Source organism: Pyrus communis, chromosome 6 (assembly GCF_963583255.1).
Source record: "Pyrus communis chromosome 6, drPyrComm1.1, whole genome shotgun sequence".
Lineage (NCBI taxonomy): Eukaryota > Viridiplantae > Streptophyta > Magnoliopsida > Rosales > Rosaceae > Pyrus > Pyrus communis.
In genome coordinates, this window is record NC_084808.1 from 10,509,494 (window position 1) to 10,534,994 (window position 25,501).

At 37.9% G+C, this 25,501-nt stretch overlaps 1 protein-coding gene and 1 long non-coding RNA gene across 3 annotated transcripts; one reads left to right on the forward strand and one right to left on the reverse strand.

Moving 5' to 3' along the window:
- The first annotated feature begins 2,349 nt into the window (after positions 1 to 2,349).
- On the forward strand, positions 2,350 to 2,853 carry LOC137736528 (uncharacterized). The gene is made up of 2 exons (XR_011068760.1): positions 2,350 to 2,489; positions 2,578 to 2,853. It is a non-coding gene; the product is annotated as an uncharacterized lncRNA (long non-coding RNA).
- A 14,285-nt stretch (positions 2,854 to 17,138) lies between these two features.
- Positions 17,139 to 23,044, reverse strand: LOC137737588 (uncharacterized). 2 transcript variants are annotated; one of them, XM_068477120.1, is made up of 16 exons: positions 22,924 to 23,044; positions 22,813 to 22,841; positions 22,580 to 22,691; positions 22,336 to 22,433; positions 21,953 to 22,049; positions 21,780 to 21,869; positions 21,608 to 21,670; positions 21,384 to 21,458; positions 21,205 to 21,270; positions 21,051 to 21,128; positions 18,783 to 18,893; positions 18,622 to 18,699; positions 18,416 to 18,535; positions 17,968 to 18,011; positions 17,842 to 17,902; positions 17,139 to 17,404 (listed from the first exon to the last, which is right to left on the reverse strand). In XM_068477120.1, exons 1-16 carry the CDS (start codon positions 22,954 to 22,956, stop codon positions 17,390 to 17,392), a joined length of 1,170 nt encoding a protein of 389 aa, XP_068333221.1. In that variant the 5' UTR covers positions 22,957 to 23,044; the 3' UTR covers positions 17,139 to 17,389. The 2 variants fall into 2 exon arrangements, with proteins under 2 accessions (XP_068333221.1, XP_068333222.1); XM_068477121.1 differs by lacking the exon at positions 17,842 to 17,902.
- Between the last annotated feature and the right edge of the window lie 2,457 nt (positions 23,045 to 25,501).

Here is a 25,501-nt window from a genome sequence, read left to right on the forward strand (position 1 = left end):
AGCCTTATCTTCATGCTCTAGAACTCGAAGGTAGAGACATGTTCCTCCTCGACTATAGTTGCGAGATTAAGAAGTCAACAGCGCGCCCAACACCACATCAACATATTTTACTCCTCGGACGAACTCGGCCAACGAGTCGATCAACGAGTTGGCATGCCCGCACACAACCGAATGACGTAGTTAGCTTATTAATTACTTGGCATGCATGCCATGTAGGCTAGGTAGTTTTTAGGGTCAACAATTACATAAATCGTACACATGGAAATGACTCATCAAAATCGGACGAGTAATCAAGAAGGACACGTGTCAACACTTGGCATAAGGGAATTATTTGATTTTAATTTAATTAAATAAAATGTTAATTGATGGAGTCAAATCACGAACCAGCCCACAAATCGAGTCTTGGTTATTTGGTCAATTAATCAAGCCCACAATTAAGGTCAAATCCATATGTATGCAAGACTTGGAGAGTCTACAAATAGGAAGCTCCAAGACAAAAGAAAGGAGCCAGAAATCATTCAAACACCCAGTCGCTGCCAAAGCTCAAGCATCCAAATCCCCAAAACACTTAGAAGAGTTCAGAAAGTTCTATGTATGCTTCACCAAACCTTCGAAGAATCATCAAGCACTACTACCCGTGTCGATCCTTCAAATTGCCAAGAGCCAAAACCTCACCGCAACTGTTCATCCAAGATCAAATCATCGCGACCCTTGGATCAACACACTAGTAGAAAAACATGTTTGCGCGACGTACAAATTTCGTCGCGCAAAGTATGTTTGCGCGACCTAAAAGACAAAGCGTCGCGCAAACAACCTTTGCGCGACGGTACTTTGCACGACGAAATTATAGTGTCGCGCAAAACTTCTTTGCGCGATGCAGTAACTTGTGCGTCACGCAAAACACTTTGCATGACTCCAGCCTTCGTCGCGCAAAGTACCGTCGCGCAAATGCCGTTTGCGCAACGTTTTGTACGTCGCGCAATATCTTGGCGCCAAACAAAGGATGTTTTACCGCTTTTTTGTCAACTTTGCGCGACGCATGTGCAAATGCGTCGCGCAAAGTCAACGACTTTTCCTACTCCACTTAATCAGTTTGGGAGGCAGAAACTGCAAACCCAGTTGCAGCAGCTACCTCCCTCCTCGATCTCTCTTCAAAACCTTCTCCAATCAATCCCGTTGATATCAAAGTGAGTCAAATTTCACCTTGTTTTTAGATTGATCCCATTTCTAAGTTCTGTTTGTTTGCGGAGAAAATGAGCGAAATGATCATTTTATTGTTTGCTCCTCTCTCTGTTTCGTTCCTCCAATTCCAACAAAACTTAAAAATCTATAGCAATATAATGTAATGATTGTGTTCATTTGTAGCAATACACACACACACACACACACACGCATACCTTTCTAGTTATTTAGCTGCTTTTATAATGTAATGATGCTTCTGAGTGTGTTAGTGGTATGATTGTGTTCATTTGTCTGAATAATGTACATTTGGAGCTTAAATTTTTTATTAATTCATTTTTAATTTGAATTTTCCACCTTGCTCAACTGAAAAAGAAGAAAAAACAGTTTTTTTTAGCTTAGATTGGTTGGATGAACTGGAGTAGAAACTACTTGATATGAAATGGAACTTAGAGTTAATCAAGCTACAATTATTAAGCAGCACGTTGCTTTATGGAAATGGACATATAGCAATAAGAGGAAATATCGAATCCTTTGTTGATTTTTATTTTTATTTTTTATTTTTTCTGTTTCTACACCCATTATTATCAATTCTTTCATGATTTCTGTTATTAGGAATTCATGAAAGAATTGACAACAATGGTGAGATGTTATGTAGATGAGAGTTTTTAACTTCTCATTCCTGTTATTGCTGTGTGACAACTCAATTTGGCTTTATCTTACTCTGTGATTCTAGGAAGCTACTGCCATTCCTTTTGCTTCTCTGACTGCTTGGTGAGCTCTCGTAAGTACTACTAGGAAAGCTAAGGGGTATGTTATCTCGGATATTAACTTCCTTCCTTTGATGTATCATGATTCTTCTGTTAAAGTTGTTGTCATCAGGAAGCCATTGTCATTTTCTTTCTTTTTTTCGATTGCAAAAGCTGTTATCGTTTTCACATGGGGGTAAATGTTTCTTTCAGTAATGAAATTTGTTTCACTATACTAGAGATGTTGAACTTTTGTGTCCAAACTTTTACCATCTTCCCAGCATTTTTTAGGTAAAAGGTATAAAAGAAAGTATGACATTTATTTTTGATGCTGTGTCTTTACGAAACATGGATTGAGAGGCAGCTGAAGCTTTATATTATTGCGTTTCCAGAAAGGGCCTCCTGATTGCAATCCTATTACGTTTCCTCTTTGTTCCAGCGTACTACTTCACAGGAAAGTACGCTGACCAAGGGTGGATGATCTTGCTGACATTAATCTTAGGATTAACAAATGGTTATCTCACTATCTGTGTCATGACAGTGGCACCCAAAGGCTACAACGTACGTAACCTGTTCCGAATATAACATATGTTTTCACGGTTTCTAATGAAATCAAATCAAAATTAATTTCTGGTTGTTTGATTTGCAGGGACCTGAGCAAAATGCCTTGGGAAATATACTTGTTCTGTTTCTTTTGGGAGGCATATTTGCAGGGGTTTGCCTTGACTGGTTGTGGCTCATTGGTAAGGATAAATTCTAAGGAGCAAAAGTGTGGGATTGAAGAAATAAAGTTGCTCGTTTGAATACTAATTTCGTGCTTCCGATGGATTGAAGAACGATTAGGAACTACGAATTGCAACCGTGTAAATGATTTGCTTTGGGTGTATAGTTTGATATACCTTGTTTAAAAATCCATAACTTTTCATGTCATTGATTTGTAGAACTTTTATTCTTACTTGAATGAGAGAGATATGCAGTGTGACATGAAGATATATTGTGGCCAAACATTATACACAGATCTTACTGTAACTAAGCCGCAAATAGGCAGGAAATTTCGTTGACCAAGTCATTGACTCTCTACCGCGTAACAAGGGCATATCTGATAGAGAGAATATACTTTTGGTTATACTCAAGATTTTACTTATTGACCTTGCTAATTTTGTACGGAGGGTAAACTGTAGCACTAGTAGAAAAATCATCAAAATTTTAAGTGATGATGTTATTGACCTTGCTCAATATTCGTGTTATCAGTGCGGGAGTGCGGGAGTTTAGGGTACCTTTACAACTTTTAAACAGAAAATTAAGACGGAATATGATGGGTGCGGCAAATTTCTCTTTTTTTGTTTCTCTATGCATGAATGTTCTGTCATTCCCATTTCTCTATGCATGAATGTTCCGTCATTCCCATTTCTCTATGCATGAATGTTCCGTCATTCCCGCATCCGTTCTTGTTAATCCACACACCAAAACACACAAGCCTCGCACGTTCCGTACCGTGCCTTGGCCTCGAGTATGTCTTGTTATATGAATTACCACCCATGACACATTCGTTCACGCGCCATCGTTATCATAATTTTCATTCCAATCCATCACGATACAACCCCATGTAACTCACACGACTCATGCCTCTCATAATTGCAATGCATGATATGAATTCCATCTTGTATACGTATAACATCCAACCACATTTATCAATGAACGAGTTATTAACACAAAAGTGCGATATAATGTAAAAAAAAAAAATTCCACATTTATCAATGAATTCCACATTCAACCACATTTATCAATGAATTCCATCTTGTATACGTATAACATCGAACCACATTTGTTAGAAAACTATATTGTAGTGGGGTTTATGTAAAAAAAAAATTTGAATTTCAAAGGAAGAAAGTCACATTTTCAGTAATTTTTATAATAATTAAAAAAAAAAAAAAAAAAAAACTTTGCGCGACGCCTTAATGTGATCGTTGCGCAAAACCACTTTGTGCGACGTCAAATTGTATACCTACGTTGCGCCAGTTGTGATAATTTTGGCGGTGCAACAGTAAAAAATAGGCGCTTTTTTTTTTTTTTCAAATTTCTAATTTATTTCCTTTCTAAGTTTGGATGCTCATCTTTCATCCTTCACTTTGTCCAAGTTTGGACACTCACCTCTCATCCCTCAAATCTCAAACCCTTCTCACCCTCCTCGAACTCACTCTCTCTCTCAACCTCACCCTCCAAGAATTTTTTAACTCACTTCTGTTCTCCAAGGAGCAACATCACAGCTCCTCCACTTCTGATGTTAGTTCTGTTCTCCAAGGAGCTGTTAGTTCTGTTCCTCAAACAGAAGTGAGCCGATTTCTCTCTTCCTCCCACATCAGACAAGTGACTCACCTCTCATCCCTCACTTCCTCCCACATCACTGATTTCTTTTTCGACCTCACTGTTCATCGGTTCTCCCCCAAATCAGGTAAATTTTGGAATTAATTTAGGGTTTGTGAAATTTAGCACTTGGAAGATAGGGTATAATGTATATTCCTCCATGGACTTGTTTGTGCTAAATTGTTGTCCCTAACCTGTTTGACGAAATGCCTCAACAACTTTGATTGAGTTGGATTATTCCTCCATGGATTTTTATTTCCTTTCTCTTTTTCCATTGTTGAAGCCGCATCATGCCTCTTTGGGATAGTACTGTAGAGAGTTAGTAGCCTTGTGAAGGCTAAGTTTATCATTTTGCCCAAATTTCCCTTTGCTTGCACCAAATCCCGCTCCATCTTTGGCTACCTTCTCCATTTTCTTCCTTGATTTCCTGCGCGAGCTTCAAATGCTAAAGTTCATCCACCAAGTTAAAATGAGGTGTGCGCCCCAAGGTCAGACTTTGTCAACCCATAAATCTAGGCAAATTGGTTGTGTTTGAAGCATTTTGGTTGGTTTGTAAGGAAAGGGGTAGGGATATATCTCATAACCTCCCGTGTGAAATTAGAGTTGTGGGCCTTGATTTTGGTTCTCCCAAGTAGCCCAAAATCTCCACAAGCACGTAGGCCCAATGAACTTTTTGTAACCGTTCACGCCACAACCCGCTTGGTAATCTTCGTTATCTGGCTTGGCCCACTTGAGTGTGTTGTGTGAAGAGCAGTTTGGTGTGTTTCAAATTAAACTGTTAATGTATTAACATTATGAACTTATTTCAATTTGGCTTGGCATGATCAATACACATGGTTTTGCATGGGCTTAGTGTGAATTTTTTCGAATATCCGAATTATGAATTATCATTCCTTTTGGCGTGGTATGAATGTGAATTTGCATACTCCTCATTTTGCACTCTACTCATGAATTTGAGCTTGGTTTGCTACGAATATATAATGACTAAGCTTCCAAATATAATTGGGCTTTTTAGTGAAATTTTTGGGTTTCTTGCGACATTGCGTTGTTGTTTCCAAAGTCTCAAGTTGCTTCATGTTATTACAGATCTTGTATTAGGTGATACCTCATTGGAAAAGCTTTTCTGTAACTCCCTTGTTCTTGAAGATTTCGATATACATCCATTTTTCGGAAGAGATGCAATGAATTTCAATATATTTGCTCCTCAATTAAAGACTTTAAGAACAACTGTGAAAGATACAGAGTTGTCAAACTATTTATTTGTCAATGCCTCAAATCTTGAAAAACTTTGTGTCATGGGGTTTGCATCGTCAAGGCAACACTCTGTCATATTGAATGTATTTCTCATATAGATGATGTTCAACACTCACGTCATGAGTTGATGTTGTATTTTTTATTTACATGCTGATATGCAACACTCTGTCATATTGAAATGCCTCAACACTCTTGTCATATTGAAATGCCTCAACAGCTTTGATTGAGTTGGATTATTGTTGTCCATTTACATGCTTGGCAAATGCACCACCAGCATATACACCCACTTACAGCATTGACACCATAATGAGTTTATTGTTAAGTAGTTTGCATTTGAGAATTATGTCATCCTCTTTCTGTCATGGGAAAACAGTTTTGAAATGGATATGAATAGGTTTCTCATGATTTTGGGCCATCCCATTTGTTTTTGCCTATCATTTTTCCTCTAGTGGACCAAGTGGGTGGTGCATGTATTGACGCATTGACTCTCCGTAAGGTCAGATTTGAAAGCTGATGCTTGTGATGGAAATGGTGATGAATTTGAAATGTTAGTTTTGATGTTTAAGTTAGATTGGACTCTCATATATCTATAGGTTATTTGAATATGTACCCCATCGTTTCCTGGTTTCCTACATTATGCTTAGTTAATACGTTGTATAGTTACAATCGTATTTTCCTTTTCTAGGATCACAATTGCATTTGAGAAATATGATAAGGTTGAAAACTGTAAGAGAAATATTGATACTCCAGGGTTATAATCTTTCTTGAAAGCCTGATGTGAGTTTTTCTGTTGCATTTACCTTGTCATGAAACCCACAACATTATCTATTGCATTTAAGAAAAATGTTGTAGGATTAGTTTCTAATGTTATATTTTTATGGTTGAATAAGTGTGTAGATGTCGCAGTTGATCACTCGTCGTCGGAGTGTGACCTATGCACCTCCTGCATTATCAGCATCTACGGCTCCAGCCGTGAGTGCTCCATTGATTAGTGAGCCTACACCCTTTGCTGAGGCCACTCCTACTGCGTCCCAGGTGCCCGTATCATCGATGTCATCAGTGTCGGTTGAGCAGATCAGTGCACGGCGGCCTCATCGGCGGCGCCGTGAGCCGGAACCTTCTGATCACACTTCCTCAGAATCCAGAGTCGAGTGTGAGGCCTCCCATCCAAGTAGTTTTTTCTAATTCTCACTACGCTGTAATTTTTTTTCATTTTAAAACTATTATTTTTATGATGGTGAAAATTTGCTAGATTGTGAAAATCTATTGCTGGTTGTGAATTAATGTTATTTTATTATTTTAAGGTTTTGGAAAATGCTATACTATTACGGGAGGTTGTGTCAAATTTTTTTTACAAATTTAAGCTTTGGGATTTCACCATTTAAGTATTTTTGGCCAGCTAAAAAAAACACCAGAGGGCCTAGTCGAATGCTGAAGCAGTCACAGAGCGCATGGCAGGCCGCCTCCAAGATCAAGATTGCATATAACCCGCAACATCGTGGAGCAGCTACCTCACAGCAACATAGCTTCATTGCTAGTAGTTGTGGTGTTGTTATTCGAGACAATTGTCCTTTTCAGTGGGAGTCTTGGGCAGAAATTCCCGAGGAGACGAAGAGACTGGTGCGACACGAGTTGTCGGTTAGTATATTAATTTTTAGCCTTTATCATTTTTTTAATTTTCTTTACAAATATTAAAAACCAAAATATATTATCTTAATATTATTAAATTTCTTAATATTATTTTATTGTTTTTCATATTCGTAGGTCATTTATGATCTTGAGGACATATCCCTTGAGGTCATGACCTACTTAGAGGAGACCTTAGCAAACCGGTATAAAAATTGGAAGAGCACTTTTCACACGTATTTTAAGCGATGGGATGATCCAGAGATTGCTCGCCTACATGTTCCAAGCGAGTTAAAGAACCGGCCAGATGATTGGGAGTGGCTCTGCAAACATTTTACGGACCCAAAATTTGTGGTATGTACATAATATTTTAATAATAATTTATTATTGTTTTAGTTATTTTTTTAACCTTTTTTATTAATTTATTTCAAATAGTTGCACTAACATGTATATTGTGTGTTTAACAGAAGAAATCTGTTGCTGGCCAAAAAGCTCGTGAGTCAAAGACACTTCTCCACCATTCCGGTTCGAAGCCCTTTTCGTATAGGCTTCAGACACGATGTCAGGTAAAAGTATATTAACTTTGAAATTTTATACAATTTATTATTATTATTGATTAATAAAATTACTGAGCAGTTTCATGTAAGTATATGTAATTATTATTATTCTTATATGTATGAATCATTCAAATATTATTTATATTTTGTTATTAAACATTATATGTTTTTTCTTTATTATTATAGGCTACTATGGTGGAAAAGAGCACTTCTGTTCTCCAAGAAGCAACATCGCAGCTTCCCCCGGAGACCCTGATCGAGGACGTCACGATACCTGAGGATGTAGGTTTTCAGATCATGACTGATGTCCTAGATCAGAACTTAGGTCGTCGTCGTGGCAAGGTTGTTCAGTGTATGGGGAAAGCACAGATTCGTGAAACGGGTGCCTCTTCTTCCAGATCAAACACAGCAGAGGTAGATGCATTGAAGGAGGAAGTGACAACCCTAAAGGCTCAGGGCGAGCAGATGAAGGAGCAGCTGAGGGCCCAGGGCGAGGAGATGAGGTCATATGTAGGGGCGTGGAGAGACCTTGTACAAGCCATACAGATGTCCGGCCTTCAAATCTCACTACCAACACCTCATCTTGGTCCACCTTCGACCTCAAAGCCACCTCGCCCTGCCGATACCTAGTAGCTTGATGTATTAAACCTAGTTCACTTGTAGTTTTTTCTTTTTTGTTCGGATCTTGTATGTACATTTCCATATATTTTATAATTAAATACTTTTGCTTGGTTAATTAATTATTCTTTCGAATTTAATTACAATATTTATCAAAAATTAAAAAAAAAAAAAAAGTTTGACCAAAACTACTCCCCACTTTGCACGACCAATCACTTTGCACGACGCATGGCTCCATCGCGCAAACCCACTTTGCGTGACTCATGCGTACGTCGCGCAAAGTGGGTTTGCGTGACGCACAAAGTGGGTAGTGCAAAGTGAGTTTGCGCAACGCACTTCGTTGGTCACGCAAAGTGAGTTTGGGCGACGCACTTCGTTGGTCACGCAAAGTGAGTTTGCGCAACGCACTTCGTTGGTCACGCAAAGTGAGTTTGGGCGACGCACTTCGTTGGTCACGCAAGGTGAGTTTGCGCGACGCACAAAGTGGGTCGTGCAAAGTGGATTTGCGCGACGCACTCCGTTGGTCGCGCAAACCCTAGCGTCTCAGACTTTGCGCGACGATTAACACGCGACGAAGGTTGCGTCACGCAAACCCTTAGGCAACGATTTTTTACTTTGCGCGACGAAAGTACCTACGTCGCGCAAAGTGGTTTTTTTACTAGTGTGTACAACCTACACATCCACACATCTTTTGGAAATCAAATCAAAGGAAACTTGTAAACAGAGATTGTAACCCTACAAATTCATTAATACAAATTTATTTTGTACACGTGTTCTTGTTTCATTTGTCACAGAAAATTTGTGTTTACATTAATGTCATGGAAAAAAAATTGGGAAGGATTGTTATGATATAATTTTATCCTAGAGTCCAATTGGATGAAAGGCACTACAAAAAATGTAGTCATTACTAACGAAGATTTTCCGAGGGCCCAAAAAAACCGTTGTAAAAAGCACATTTTGTGACCATAAAATATGGGTCGTCAGTAACATGGCATGAAACAAATTTTTATTACCAACGCACATAATGTCCTTAGAAAAAGTCTCAAGTTTTGTCGGAAATGCACTTTTGTTTGGCGGGAAGAATTGGTACCAATTGTATTAACAACAAGTAAAGTTCTTATCGGAAATAGAATGGTTATTTCCGAAGGTTTACTCATGTTGACAAAATTGATTTAGTATTTTTTAGGGGAAAAAAGACCTCTTGGTAGTGTTTTTATATTTTTGAGGGAAAAAAAGTCCTCCCGGTAATGCTTTTATATTTTCAAGGGTGCTTAGTTGTTGTCGGAAGTAATCATATTTTTCTGACAAAATTTTTTCTTTGTCAAAATAAATTTTTAAGGCATATGGTTTTGTTGGAATCAATTATTTACCAATGGTCAAATGTGTCGTTGGAATATTCTTGAAATAAGTTTGATGCTTAATTTAAATTCTACAATAAATTGATCATTGAATTCTACAATAAATAGATCATATAACTTAGAATACATATGGAGAAGATTGGACCATAAAATTAAAATAAAACTGTTAAGCAAAAAGGCGTATAACTTAACATAGTATTCTATGATAAAGAAATAATTTGCATGCCTTTGTTAACTCATAACATTTGTCCTGGACATTAAACAAAGTATAACCACATCACTTCCACAACTAAATTGTGAGTTTTCGTTTATAAACGTCGAAAGGTTTCGTCCCATTACCTAATATTTGAATGTCTGTTTTTTACGATTTTTTTACGTATGTGATCTTGGAGCATATACAAACAAGTTTGACGGTTGGATTGTTGAAACTAGTTTTGTAGAATGTGTATCCCTTCAAAACGATAGATTTAACTCAGCTCGCCCGAGTAAGTACTGAGAACCTTTAGGTCTCGTTTGGTAGCTCGGACTGTACTGACTATTTCAGTCAGATAGGATAAATAATCATCGGATACTACTGAATAAATTAGCAAATGTTTGGTGCAATATCAGATAACGACCGTATTATTTATACTGTGTTTGGTGTTGTGTCGATAAGAGGAAGAAAAAAAAAACAGGTCGTCATCTTCCTTTCTTCATCTTCCCCCAATCAAATTGCCCAGATGAAATATTTCATAATTTTCAAATCCTATCATTTTCCATCAAATCCTATTATCAATTCCCAACAAAACTTATCATCTTTCTCATTTTGAAATATTTCCCAAGAAAACCTAATTTACAAATCTATCATTGATTCATCACCACCTTTAATTTCCTTCAAAAGCCCAAATAAAATCTTTCCCAATTTTCAGTTTAATTACCTCACAACAAAATATCAATTACTAATTAATGAATCCAGACGAAATCTCTCGATTCAGTCCATAACACTTCTGACAATTTGAGTAGAATGTGTAAATACATAGTTGTGTGAAAAAAGAGAGAAAGAAGGGGACAGAATCTCCAGCAATGTTGAGTGACAGCAATGACCTGGACAAGGTCAAGAAAAATAGGAGGGTAGAACAAAGTGGGAAAAAGAAAAATTTTAGCAACCTGAGATTCTTAATGCAGGAGGAACAAGAGAGTGCGATGAGAGGACGGAGAAATCGAGCGAGCAAGCGTGTTTCTACCCGACTAAATAATATTGTGCTTTTGTAGCATATAACCAAGCGAGTGTACATATAACCAAGCGAGTGTAAGCCGTATAAAAGAGGTGAGACCGGATTATATAATCCGGTGACTATTTAATACGTATGGACACCAAACACTTGGTTTTGTGTTCTTAGTCCTAGCCGGTGCCTTATACAACGTACCAAACGAGGCCTTAATGTTTCACGTGTTTCACTTAAATTAGGATACGTAATTTAGGATTCTACTAAGTTGTTTATGTTTGTGGAGCGTTTTTTTGTTGATTGTCTTAGTCTTTGACATATTCTCATTATATTAAAATTTTACTTTAGTACAATCGAGTTTTGTTTATTAAGATTTTATTTATATGTTTTTATACATTATATACATTTTAGGCGTGGACGAGAGAAACAATATGGGAGGCTCTTATAATATGTTATGTAACTTAGAATTATAGCCCACCCGACCAAAAAAAAAATAATGGCTCCGTCTTTGGTTGTAAATTCGGGATAAGTCACATTTTAAGCCAGCATAATAAATTAGGTAAAGATGATTATCATTAAGCTGCAATACTAGTGGCAGACCCTGGTTAACTTATCTCCCAAACAAATAAAAACCATTAAATCTATATACAAATCATGTATCTTATTAACGAGTAATGCTAGGATGTGACGACATGTCCCTAAAAATTATGATTTTTATAATTTTAATAAGTGAATTTACGAAAATGCCCTTCAGGGCAAAGTGTTGACTTTTGTTGACTACCTTGCCATGTCACATAAGGTTCATTTTCTTGGCGTAATCATGTAGTACTCGTCGCTACGAATGCGTGGGCGTAAACGGAACGTGATTTGGAGTTATAACGAATGAGATATTAACGTTTAAAGTCGGGGGCATTTTAGTAGATTGAATATTTTTTGGAAGGCTCCGGATTTTTAGAGCAAAATCTAGAAAGCCAAATTTGTGGTCCAGATTAAAGGATAGGAAAGATGGTCTGTGGAGATGGAAAATAAAAGAGAGAAAAGGGAGGGAAACCGAACAATGAGAAAGAGAGGGAAAAGGGAAGTGACCAATGGGGGAGAGAAGAAAGGAGGGGAAATGAGGGAAAGGGGATGCACCGGATCACCCTTGACCCGGTTACACCCAGCCAACCCGCGCGAGCCGGTTTTGACCCGGCGCTAATTCCGACAGTTCTCTTTGGTTTTCTTCAGTTTTTTCGACAAATTATGCTATCCACCATCTAGAACCAACGCTACAACCTTCCTTCTTCACGTTTCACTCCAAAATCAAAGGAATTGGACCTTGATTCATGAAGATCGAAGCCGTCGGCTCCGAGGGAACCCACGACAGTGAATCCGCCATTCTTGCAACGATTTCGTGCAATTTCCACCACCAATGTACTTCCCTTGAGCTCAGAAACAATGCCCAATCATTGGTTGGGTGTCGAAGCGATTATGGAGGTCGAATCAAAGCACACCCAAATCTAGGATTTCGGCGGGTTTTCGTGAAATTGGGGCTTATATCGGCCAAATTGGCCTTGGTCTCAGGTATGAAAGTTGTTCCTCTCATCGAGATATTCATTCCTATAAAATTTGGGAATTTTTGGAGATGTTGAATTTTTCGGCTAGTCAGGTCGGCCGACCGCCATGCGCGGTGGCCCGTGGAAGAAAAACCCGAGGTTGCTCAACGTGCCAAATCCAAATCCGCCATCCGTTTTTTGAAATTGTAATGTTTTAGTATGGTTTTGCTAAATGGTCCCTAACTGTGTTTAGGCCCGTTGGCAGGAAGCGACGTCATCTTCACTAGTTCGAGTGGTTCTCGGATAATAAAATCGATGAGTGGACCCCTTCATAACTTATATATTTTTATAAAATATTAGCCTAGCATGCATTTCATATTTCATGCATTTAATATGTTTTATATTATGTTTTCCGGATTTCTATAATTATGGTTTATATAGAATTCATGATTTAAATAAATTGTTTTACGGAATATTTATAATTTATCGAATTTACATTTAATAACAGTTATGAATTATTGGAATTGCATATATGAAACTCCTTAGATTTACAAATATGTTTTATATACGATTTATGAAATGAGATTTTGAACCCTTGAGCTTTGGTGATTTGGCTTGAGATTTTGAGAGATGTTTTCGGTACTATCTAGTGGGTTATCATATGGTACATTTGCACACCATGGGCATTATGTTTGTGGTCATAGGACATAGATGATGGAGGAGTGAGATATGATATATTATATACTCCCAGCTTCACCACCGAAAGCAGTGTCGGACAGCTTCACTAGCCACAGCTAGTTTCGATGTGGATGTATGCTATTTTATACAGCTTTACCTACGGGTGATGGACAGGTTATTCAGCTTCACCTTCAAGTGATGGACATGTACTACCTTCGGGCGACTATGAGAACCCTAGTTGAGTACTTCACTAATGAGATTTACGGATTTACCTTTGAGCGACGTTTTCATCATTTTTGAGCATGGTTTTACACGTATTGATTTTACAAACATTTTCCATTGCATGCTAGGGTTTTCATAAAACCTACTATGTAGTATTGTATATATGTTTTCAAAACAAGGGGTTATTATGTTCAAAAATAAAATGTTTTCCTATTATTAGTACTAATATTATAAACTTTGGCCCACTCACCTTTTCTGGTTTTGCTCCCCCTTCAGGAATTAGATTCAAGGCACGCTATCCTGTCGTCAAGACTTTCCCACTTAGGCATTTTCAAGCCTCTTCTGTGTGAGTCTCATGCCTTGGTTCGTACCTTTCTATAGAAGTTCTTTCATATTATTTTTGCTTAGTTGTATGCTCTGAACACGATTCTACTTTAGTTTAATATGTTCTAATTAAATATTTTAGTTGTATGCATATTTTAAATGGCTTCGTCACCCTCAGGTGTCAGCCAACACGTGCCTACCCTGATATTTGAGGATATCGGGGTTGGGGCGTGTCATAGGGAAACTAAATTTGTAAACTAAATTAGTAAACCAAATGAGTTGTCACTAACAGAAAATGAGCACATTCATCAACGATTAAGTAATAATCCAATCACCAATTTTCATGTCATTTTGTTTACAACATTTAGTTTACAAATTTAGTCTTCCTAGCATTACTCTTTATTAACCGTAATAACATCTAGATGGCTAAGAATTAAGTCAGAATTTAATAAAGAACCTTGCTAGAAACGAAACAAATGTATAGTATATTACAAAGCATAATGCAAAACTTAACGACACGCTGTATCAAACTCGCCTTCCAGCACTAGTGAGAAGCGAGCTAAATTTCCAAGGACTGCAGCTGAAATGACCAGAACTAGTGAACAAATCCCTTGCCGGAGTACTCCTTATACTCGAGCACTGCCCTTTCGAAAAGGAAAACGAGGATGAGGATGACGAGGTTGAGTTCCGAGGCGAAGTTGACGATGCCATGAACTCAGAGTCAGAGCTGCAAAACTCGACCTTATCAAACTTATCTGACTCACCAACGACATTAACATTGTGTTGAAAATTATTCTTACGTAGTTTATTTTTCTTACTTTTTTTTGTCCAAAACTTGAGCCTATGCAGAGGGCTTGTTGGAGGCTTATTACTACGAGGATGTTGATCAATGCAGGGTTTGGGTAGCCCTAAGCTGAGCACAGCCGGGGGAGGACTTATCGGTGGAATCACTTCTTCTTTCGGAGGGTTCCGCGGTGTTCCTGGCTGCATTTCCCAGTTAAATGGAACCCCTTCAGTACTCCTACAGTAATAAACCCTAGAAGAGCAACCCAATGAGGATGAGGAGTTTCTTGAGAGGTTTCTGTTGAACAAAAACTCTTGATCCCCTCCAAGCGCCGAAACTCCTTTCTTTCGAGGTTCATAACCCATTATTTCGAACGAAATTGAGGACTTGGATCGATGTGTTTTGCAGTTTGGTTTTCTGGGTTTTCGAGGCAATGATGAGAAGTTTAATGGAAGTATTATGTTTAGAGAATGGTAGTGTATAAATATAGAGAGATTTGAATCCGGTTTTGAAGGCATGTGATGGTGTCTTGGGGTGCATGATCCTCTTGTTTTGATTATTGAAGATTGATTAACAATCCAAAAAGTAGATTTATGTTAATTTATTTGCAATTTATTTGTAATTTATTTGAATATTGCAAGTGATATAGGTAAGGAAGGAAGGCAAAGAGAGAGGAATTTTACCTTTATTCTTAAGCTTACGTTAAACATGCATCCAATCAAAGCTCCATTGGTGTTGGGCGGCCTATCTTGCATGTGCTTTACCAAACTCTCAAGACAAGTCACCTTTGCTTCTTATTTACCACTTCATGCATTAACATATTTTGCATATGCCAATTAATTACCTACAAAGGAATAAATTGACCATTATTGGAGAAAATTTTTGAGTGTCGCAATCACTTTGTGCCAATGCGTTTACGTGTTATCCAGAAATCTAGAAAGTTGGAAAGTAATCACACACGCACACACAAGCGTTGTTGTGGTCAGCGACAAGAACAATCTACTGAAAATGAGCATCGTTAACATAACATTGATATTCGGTTGCAATATCGTCGTCTCTAAATCATTCAGAGCTCATGCGCACAACCCGTACGCACAAGAGAGAATTTTTACACAATACCACAATATGTTACTAATGCACGTATTATCTAGTAGTCTAGAAAGTTAGAAATAACCCCCGTTTTGTGTTGAAAAACAAGAAGAATCAATTGTGGTTGTAAAGCATCATTGATTCAATGAACCATAAAATCACGTTTGAAGTTGACTTTTCATGTTTTTTGTTTCCTGCATTTTACAATTGGGTGTTTTGGAAAGGTAGAATGATTATGTTACTTAATTAAGGAGATTAGAGAGAAAGTAGTTAACCATACTACATTAAGAAACTGGATTCCACTCCATTAAACTTATGGACTACTCAAAAAGGCTGTAATCCTCCGTCATCCCATTAATATCTCCACTGATGAAGGTGATATGAGAACTTAATTGCTGCGATTAGTATTAAAATAAAAATTCATAAAAAGAAAATGGTTTGGGTTGGATTGACTATGTGTTGACTTTAAAAACTACTTAGCCTACGTGACGCGTAGATCGAGTATTTAATGAGCTAACTACGTCATTCAGTTGAATGCAAGGCATGCCAACTCGTCGACCAAGTTCAGCCAGGAAGTAAAATATGCTTGATGTGGCGTTGAATGCACTACTGACTTCTTGATCTCACGATTGTGACCGAGGAAGGAACATGTCTCGACCTTTGGGTTCTAGAGCCTGAAGACATGGCTGCTAGTTCTGCGAAGATCAATAATAAATTCAGCTTTCAGTGTGCTAAATGTAGTAACCTGGTAACACCTCACTTCACCGAGAAGGCTGCTGAGATGGCCTCTTCCCACAAAGACTCAGAAATCCTTGTTGACCGAGACTTGGATAAATAACCAGTCAGTCTCAAAGCAGTGTTGTTTATCCAAACTGAAGATGTTCCTCTATCAGTTGATTCTACGGCTCCGGTGCTATTCAATGTTGTTTATCCAAAGTGAAGATGTGTTAGCGAGAAAAAGAAAATAAAATTCTCAAGGTGTTTGAGAGGTTTGCACAGGACAGTTGTGTGTTGAATTGGAGGGACTCTCAATAAATCACGTCTTGATACTAAAGGATAATCAACCACTGCTTGATAATCATTTTGAGCAATCCTTATCAACACAGTTGGCGACATGCATGGTTGAACAAGTTCCCAATATTCATGCTGTGTGAATCTAGCTTCATAAAAGTCTACACGCTGCCTCACGGCGTAAAAGCATATGCCAATATGCTAAATCATTTAGCATAAAAGACCAAAGGTCAATTATCTGATTGTTGCCATCTTATCATCACCATCATTCAAAAAGCCCACTGTTCCTTTGCAGCGACCTGATAGACTCCCATTTTAGCTCCAAGTCTTGCATGCAATCCCTATTTTCCGTACATGTGATAATGCATGCAATTGCATGATCCCGTCTAATTAAAATACTTGCATCCTGCCAGGATATTCGGTCGCGATAATTCCCCCATCTTGCATGCTTCATTATCTGATGCCGTGCTTTATAAAATTGCAGCCGTATCATCCCACACGGCAATCCTACTTAGATAGGAACAAATGAGAGATCTAGGAAAGTGAGAGGACTTTGCAAGAACAAGACAACTATGATATCTCGGGTCAAAGGTAATCATAAAACTCGATTAAACTGCTTGAGGCATATATCCACAAGGAAAGCTAGATAATAATTACATTGGCAATACAGATTAACAGTCTTCTACGTTACAGTCGCGGAATGAGTGTTCGGAATACTTCGGTCAGAAAACAAGTACAGAATAGTTTACATGCTTCTTGTCATTTATCTCACCATAGTACAGCCAGCTTCAACAATCTTTGACATTGGCCAAAAGAATTCGGTGTCACCAGGTTCGTTAGTTTCTTACCCCCTGAACATCAAATCGAGAAGAAAATCAGACATACTATTAAGAATACGTAGTTGACATCTTCGTTAGTTTCTTTGCATAATCTTTTTATTACGTTGCTCCATTCTAAGGTGATGCTTAAGGTTCTTTGCCAAGAAGCAACCGTTTGAAATAAGTCTAGACTGCAACATGAGAGGAATCTAAAACTATCGCAGTATGAAAAGTATCCCTCACACACAGGAAAATGGTGGCTGACATATGAAAAAGCACCGGGATGAACGATCTAGTGGTAAAAAGTAATCAAGTTCTCTAACTTGTGCGGCTTTTAAGTTCGTACATAAGACTTGTGGAACATAGAAATATGTGGGGAAACTCTACAAGAATATATGTGAATTTGAAAAACCCGAATCACCATTTTCAAACCTAAGAATTCGAAGTTTGTATAAGTATCTTATTTTTACCTCAGCAGGTGATGAAATATTAGATTCCCCGCCAGAATTAAAATGGCTGCCATTCAGATTCCTACATAATATATAACCATATAAATATGTACTTAAAAGAAAGAGTAAATGGGACAAGGGAAATACCTTGGCCTCTCGGACTTAGCCAATTGTTTAGACATTATGGATGCCTGCAATAAAACCAATTTTCTATGTTTATCCTCAACAAAACACATAATAAACAGCAGAATTTTATTAAACTGAACTGGTAAATGCCTAGTCCACTCTACTTGCACAAACTGAATGGTAAGATAACATTGTTGAACGGGTATATAAATTCTCAAAGAAATTCTAGCATTTGAAACAGAACCAGAAAGTTGGAGATTCAGCTTCTTAAATGTTGCAAATTTGTGCACTTTTCTGGTGACACCTCAAAAATAAAAAGGAAACCATAACTTTACAAGAGGAGATGCAGAAGAAGTCTATTAGAACCATTGAATATGCGGTCATGATCCACAGCCTGGCAACTAACATGCAAAATATCTCGCCAGAGATCATTAGTCTGTATATATACATAAGAGCAAAAGGATGAAACCTGCTCTTGGATTATGCTCCTCGCCTCAACAAGTTGAGCTTCAAGCTCAAGCTCCCTCTCGGTTACTTCCGATGTAACCTCTGCTTCTTTTTGTGCATCTTGCAATTGAACCATGCGCTCCTTTATAACATAAGAAACGAAACCCATCAGTATTTCATCTTTTTGCAAGATACATGATGAACATTTATTAATGGAAAACAAACTACCTTTATGGAAGCCATCTTATTTCGAAGATTTTCTTCTATTTGATCTCTAGCCATGTGAAAAGGCAAGTCAAAGACATCCTGCAAGGAGTAAATTCAATGATACAAATAGCACTTGAACCAATGAAACATTTCATCCATGCACCGTTTAGAAAGTATAATACCGTCCTCCCACCCAGTGGAGACAGAGTGTGGTCAGTTTCAACTCGTTCATTTACATCCCGGGACTGCTTGGAGAGCCCATTTGGAGCATTTATGAAATCGCGCATATCAACCTGCAAGGCAACTAATCCAGTTAATGTTCCGACCCAATGGCATACGAAGAAAAAGATAGTGGAGACTTCTCAACAAAAAATATGACTAGAAGTAGGACAAACATGAAATTAATATGGTGATGTAAAGATGTTAGATAAGGGGGAGGTGCTTCCTAGATGCTGACTACAGTCCCCACTTAACATGCCCATATTCGACATCCTCAGAAACTACACAAAATGAAGACATTGAACTCCTATCACAAAAGAATCCACAAATTATGATACCATCTAACGCAGATAGAGATCAGTTTCCTACATGGCACAAGGATTAATGCCCAAAAATAAGGTAAAGAGTTTCAAAGACTGAAGGTTTCTTCAACCCAAAACCCTAAACGAAAATAATACAACAGAAACGAAGCAAAAATGGGTGTCACAAAATGTGAGCATCAATAGACGAAATGACAGTTCTTTAGAAGCTGTTGTCATAGAATAGGATAGAAACAGACAAGTAAATGGGGACCAAAGAAAAGATTACACAATAAAGACAGAACAGAGGGATTTGAATTAAAATGATATGAATAAATGTGATGCAGAGGGAAGAAAATCTGAAGGCTGCCACAATAGCATATTTGGCAGATAATAAAACAAAAAGGTACAACTACACACATGGGGAACGATGATGGAAGCACAAAATCTTTCAATTCTAAATTACCCTATATCCAGGATATTGTTCTCATATAGATTACGAAAGAAATTAGCAACGTGAAGAGGGCAGTTCTTCAACCGTCCTTAATACTTTAGCACTAAACATTAAAAAACACAATCTTAGAAACGTGAACACATGAATACACTAAAGGCTCCTGATTGTTTCCAACAAAGCGGCAGGTAAACTTCTTGCAATAAACTGTAGTAAAATGATACATTAACTTACTAATCCTAAATATTCAGGCAGACAAAAAAAAAAAAAAAAAAAAAGAGAATCTTCATTATATAGGGGGTGTCCAAGAAACAAACTTAACATCACCCCAAAGTAAAATAGGACAATAGATCCAACAGACTAAAAGCACATTAACAGGCCCTATCTCCCATAACCCTCTGTATGGCTTCTGTTGCCAAACTCAAGCACAGGAAATTACTCTTGATTTTTAATCTGATGTAGATAGCTCAAAGAGTTCTGCTTCAACATAACAATACATAGGTACAACTACACACATGGGGCACGATGGAAGCACAAAATCTTTCAATTCCAAATTACCCTATATCCAGGATATAGTTCCTCCTATGCATAGATTACGAAAGAAACTAGCAACGTGAAGATGGCAATTCTTCAACTGTCCTTAACACTTTAGCACTAAACATTAAAAGACACAATCTTAGAAACGTGAACACATTCATACACTAAAGGCTCCTGATTTCATGCTTGTTTCCAACAAAGTGGTGGGTAAACTTCTTACAATAAAGTGTGGTAAAATGATGCATTGACTTACTGATCAGGCAAGAAAAGGAAAGAATCTTCATTATATAGGGGGTGTCCTAAAAACAAACTTAACATCACCCCAAAGTAAACTAGGACAATAGATCCAACAAACTAAAAGCACATTAACAGGCCCCATCTCCCATAACCCTATGTATGGCTTCTGCTTCCAAACTCAAGCATCACGCTCATGATTTTTTTTTTTTTTTTTTTTTTTTTTGAACAAACGGTATTATCTACACTAAGGGGGAGGGGTTGGGCTTAGCCTCACAATGGGCTAGCAATAATGTGGTTCAAATTCGCCTTTGGCGAGAATCGAACCTAAGACCTCTCACCTATAATGTGGTTCACGCTCATGATTTTTAATCTGAGGTAGATAGCTCAAAAAGTTCTGCTTCAACATAACAATCCATGTTTCTAGCAATATTTTTGGTATTTTCCCCTCACCCACAGGAACAGGAATATTACACAAATTTGACCCATTTAAATTGTTGGTGTGATTGAAAACGTAGAACTTGTATCTTCGATACTTCACTAATTCTTTATCATGAAATAGAAAAACACAAAAAGACCAAAAATAGGATTAAAAAAATTGCCATGGCAGTCAGTGAAAATGTTTAAAGATGCTGCCATTTAAAGATATGTACACCTAGTGAAAATTGGGAGTCATAAGCCACAAAATTGACAACAATGATTAACCTTACCTGCATGGATCGTAATAATGCCTTTAAATCGGAATTCTCTGCCATTAGTTCTTGATTTTTTGCCTCATAAGCATCCACCTGGAAATAATGTAAATTCAAAATTTGACAAGAAAGTGGTTCCGAAAAGCTTAAATAAGACAATTAAGCTACATACAATCTTTTTGTGAAAATCATTATCAGCCTTCTTTCCATTCCATGTTCCACGCTGCCTCCCTTCTTTCTGTTTGCACGTAATATTACGGGAGAGAAATGTAAAAAGGGAGAGAAATGTAAAATTAGGTGGATGAATTTGAAATTTTAAAAGGTAATTTAAGTACGTCAGCCTTTTAATACCTGAAGCAAATTCATTATCTCCATGCCTGATCTAGATTCCTTCTTTTTCTCCATCAACACTTGGTTTAGCCTCTCCTGAAATTAGAATGGCATCACTCTTTGTTTCCAAATCTAATATCTCGTCCACTCATGTAATTTTGGTCACGTATAAAATCCAAGTTCTCTAAACCTAAGGAAGCCAATATGTTCTCACAGGATAAGAATACGCGTAGATAATATTATACCTGCAACTTTATGTACTCCTTTTCTTTTTTCTTCATCTCATGCATTTGTTGAGTCCTAACTTGCTTTGGCAGCATCAACATAGCAATGATACTTGTCAGGATTTTTGTCCATTTTCACATAGAAGCTACCAAAATTCAGAAAAGAAAGTCCATTAAATTCAAATGGCCCAACCTGATTGCCAATGACCATCCTCTGAAACTCATCTCGCTCCTGCTGTAGCTTCTCAATTTGGGCCTTAAAAGATGCTGTAGCTTTAGCTTCCTAATTATAGAGAATTCCCAAAAGAATCAATAAAAGTACAAAATCAGTACAATATCCTTTTTAAAGAAACGAAAATTTCTAACCGTTCGTGTCATTGTTGCTATCTCCCTATCCTTCACTTGTAACTGCCCCTCAAGCCTCTCAACTTTAGCTTCTAATCTCGATATGTCAGACACCAGCCTATAGAATAAAAATATAGTACAACAAGCATTGGAATCACTCGTCAGGACACTGAAATTCGAAAAAAAATTCAACTAAATGAAAGGTCCATACAAAACGGACAAACAGAATAAATAATAACAATGTGCTTAATCAAATACATAATACAAGTACATTAACCCAAAACATTGTATAAAACCCCAATGAAAACAAAAAGGGGAAACTTTATACACATTTTCCACTCAAATTATCGATTCAGAGATCCAGGTCCAAACAAATAATGCATAAGTTTTAGAGAGAATCATACCGCTGTCTCTGTTCGTTAGTGGACTCTCGAAATTCAACATCCCTTTGTCTCTGCTGAACCAAAGCATACATACAATTGCAAGTCCGAGCAACAGAAACCTACAAAATTGCAGCAGATACAAATTTGAAAAATACATCAATCAAAAAGAAAAAAAGAAAAAAAGAGAGAGAGAGAGAGAGAGAGAGAGAGAGAGAGAGAGAGAGAATTTTGCTGGAGCAAATTAAAAAACCAAAGCAAAACTGACCGGATCATTTGCGAAGAGATCAAGTGACGCCGGGAATCCGAAGGTAACAAGTGTCTGATTCAAATACTTAATGCAATGCTCCAAATTCCCCACATCGGCAAATGCGAACTCTCTGAAGCACAAAATTTCAAAATCCCATACATACACCCACAAACATATAAACACACTTACATATACACAATGCCCATTAATACATAAGCTTAAAACCCAAGAAATGGAGGTGGGGAACTGACCCGATTGGAATGGCGGACTGAGGTGACGGCTGCACCAATACAGAGAAAGATAATGTGAGAAAATTAAAGATAAAATGGAAGTGGAATTGTTAGGGTTTGGAGGAATAGTACTCTGAGATCGAAGTCTGTGTCCGTCGCCGGCATTGTTGAAGGCAGGGAAGCTCGGGGGGAGAGAGAGAGAGAGAGAGAGAGAGAGAGAGAGATGGGGAGAGTGAGACCCTCTCTCAGTAGATCTGAGCGGTGGCGATATTCAATGTTTCAAATTTTTTTGGACTTGGTTTGGACCGGGGTGGTTAGTTTCTCGATGTTCCTCTGTTGACTGGTCTATTAAAGTTTCATGTATTGACCAATAAGATTGAGGCTTTTAGGGTTGATCAGTTTCGTTCAGTGACGTGGTGGGATATGAGTGGTGGGTTTGTGGTGGGATGATTTTTTTTTTTAGTGTAGAGGATGTGAAGTAAATGGCGCCAGACGGCACAAAAGGCGTGAGTGAAGTGATTAAAGTGGAATAGCGGACCCTTTTTCCTTTAATTTGAAAGATTATTCATTGAAACCAACAAATTGGTATTTAGAGTTTTTTTTTTTTTTTTTTAACTGTCATTAACATTCCAAATATCACATTCTACACTCCTCACAAGTGTATTTTTCTTTCTAATTATAGAAAGTTTGGAGTTTAAAATGTATTTTTGAAGTGCTAATAACAATTCTTTTTTTTTTTAACAAACGATATTATATACCTTAAGGAATATATGTGAGAATCGAATCAAAGACATCTCATTTACAAATGAAGAAGAATACCACTAGATTATAATACTAATTGGTATTTAGAGTTCAACCCAGACGAAAGTGTGTTAATGGGGATGTGGTTTCCAAGGGGGTAGAGCATAGTGACTATAAGTGTGAGGCCACTAGCACATTACTAAGACTACATTTGGTATTATATTTTTTTTCACCAAAAACCGCTTTACTTAAAATTAAGCAATAAAAATGTGTTTGATCAAAATAAAATATTCTGCTTATTTTCAAATCAACAGCCTCCTAACAACATATTTTAAAAGCAGCATGTAAATTACCTTTAGAAGCTATTTTTATAAAAAGTGGAATAAGCCTTTAATGAATATATTTAAATCCTATATACCCTCATTAATTTTAAAAAAATAACATTGTTTATCCTCCTATGCATATTTTCTCCCTTATAATAAAATAATCATCACCACCTACCACTACAACCACAACATTACATCACCACCACCATTACCACCCCAATTGTTGTCACCACCACATTCAACAACATTGCAATCGCCACCACTACAATCACTGAAAGTAAATATGAAGATTTATATGGGATCTCTAGTGACTAGCATGCATATACAATTCAAAATTTATGTACATAAGCAACATAAGCAAATAATCAAAGATATAGTCCTGCAAATTCCCTTCAAGAAGTATAGGTTCATACTTGATGCATCAAACTAATTTATCAAAGAACAAAGGGAAGGATTTGTATCTCATACCTTTGGACCTGGACTTAAGTCCAATGATTGACCACCTCTAACTTATTTCCTCTTGGAACTCCTTCCTCTTAGCTTCACTCATTTCTTCCTCCACCTTGCAAAAGATTGGATCTCCCTAATTGTCTTTAAGCCCTAAATGTAACATCCCACATCACCCAGGGGAGTGGATCATGTAAGCATTATATGTATATTCTCATCTCTACCTAGCACAAGGCTTTTTGTTTTTGGGAGCTCACTGGCTTCAGGTTCCATCGAAACTCTGAAGTTAAGCGAGTTCGGGCGAGAGCATTCTCAAGATGGGTGACCCACTAGGAAGTTCTCGTGTGAGTTCTCAGAAACAAAACCGTGAAGGTGTGGTAGGGGCCCAAAGCGGATAATATCGTGCTATGGTGGAGTCGAGCCCGGGATGTGGTAGGGGCCCAGGCGGGGATGTGACAATTTGGTATCAGAGCCAATCCCTGGCCAAAAGTGTGCCGACGAGGATGTTGGGCCCCTAAGGGGGGTGGATTGTAACATCCTACATTGCCCAAGGGAGTGGATCATGTAAGCCTTATATATATTTTTTTTTCATCTCTACCTAGCATGAGGCTTTTTGGGAGCTCATTGACTTCGAGTTCCATTGAAACTTTGAAGTTAAGCGAGTTCGGGCGAGAGCATTCCCAGGATGGGTGACCCACTAGAAAGTTCTCATGTGAGTTCTCATGTGAGTTCTCAGAAACAAAACCGTAAAGGTGTGGTAGGGGCCTAAAGCGGATAATATCGTGCTACGGTGGAGTCGAACCCGAGATGTGGTGAGGGCCTAGGCCGGGATGTGACAATTTGGTATCAGAGCCAATCCCTAGGCGGAAGTGTGCCGACGAAGACGTTGGGCCCCTAAAGGGGTAGATTGTAACATCTCACATTGCCCAGGGGAGTGGATCCTGTAAGCTTTATATGTATATTCTCATCTCTGCCTAATACGAGGCCTTTTGGGAGCTCACTGCTTTGGGTTCCATTAGAACTCCAAAGTTAAGCGAGTTCAGGGGAGAGCATTCCCAGGATGGATGACCCACTAGGAAGTTCTCATGTGAGTTCCTAGAAACAAAACCGTAAAGGTGTGGTAGAGGCCCAAAGTGGACAATATCATGCTACGACGGAGTCGAGCCCGGGATATGGTGGGGGCCCGGACCGGGATG

Excerpts from the sequence above, each read along its gene's own strand:
- LOC137737588 (XM_068477120.1), bottom strand. The coding sequence starts at position 22,956 with ATGCCGGCGACGGACACAGACTTCGATCTCAGA. Across the intron at positions 22,050-22,335 it reads ACTAACGAACAGAGACAGCG|GCTGGTGTCTGACATATCGA; the intron begins GTATGATTCTCT and ends TTTATTCTATAG. Across the intron at positions 21,129-21,204 it reads ATGATTTTCACAAAAAGATT|GTGGATGCTTATGAGGCAAA; the intron begins GTATGTAGCTTA and ends CATTATTTCCAG.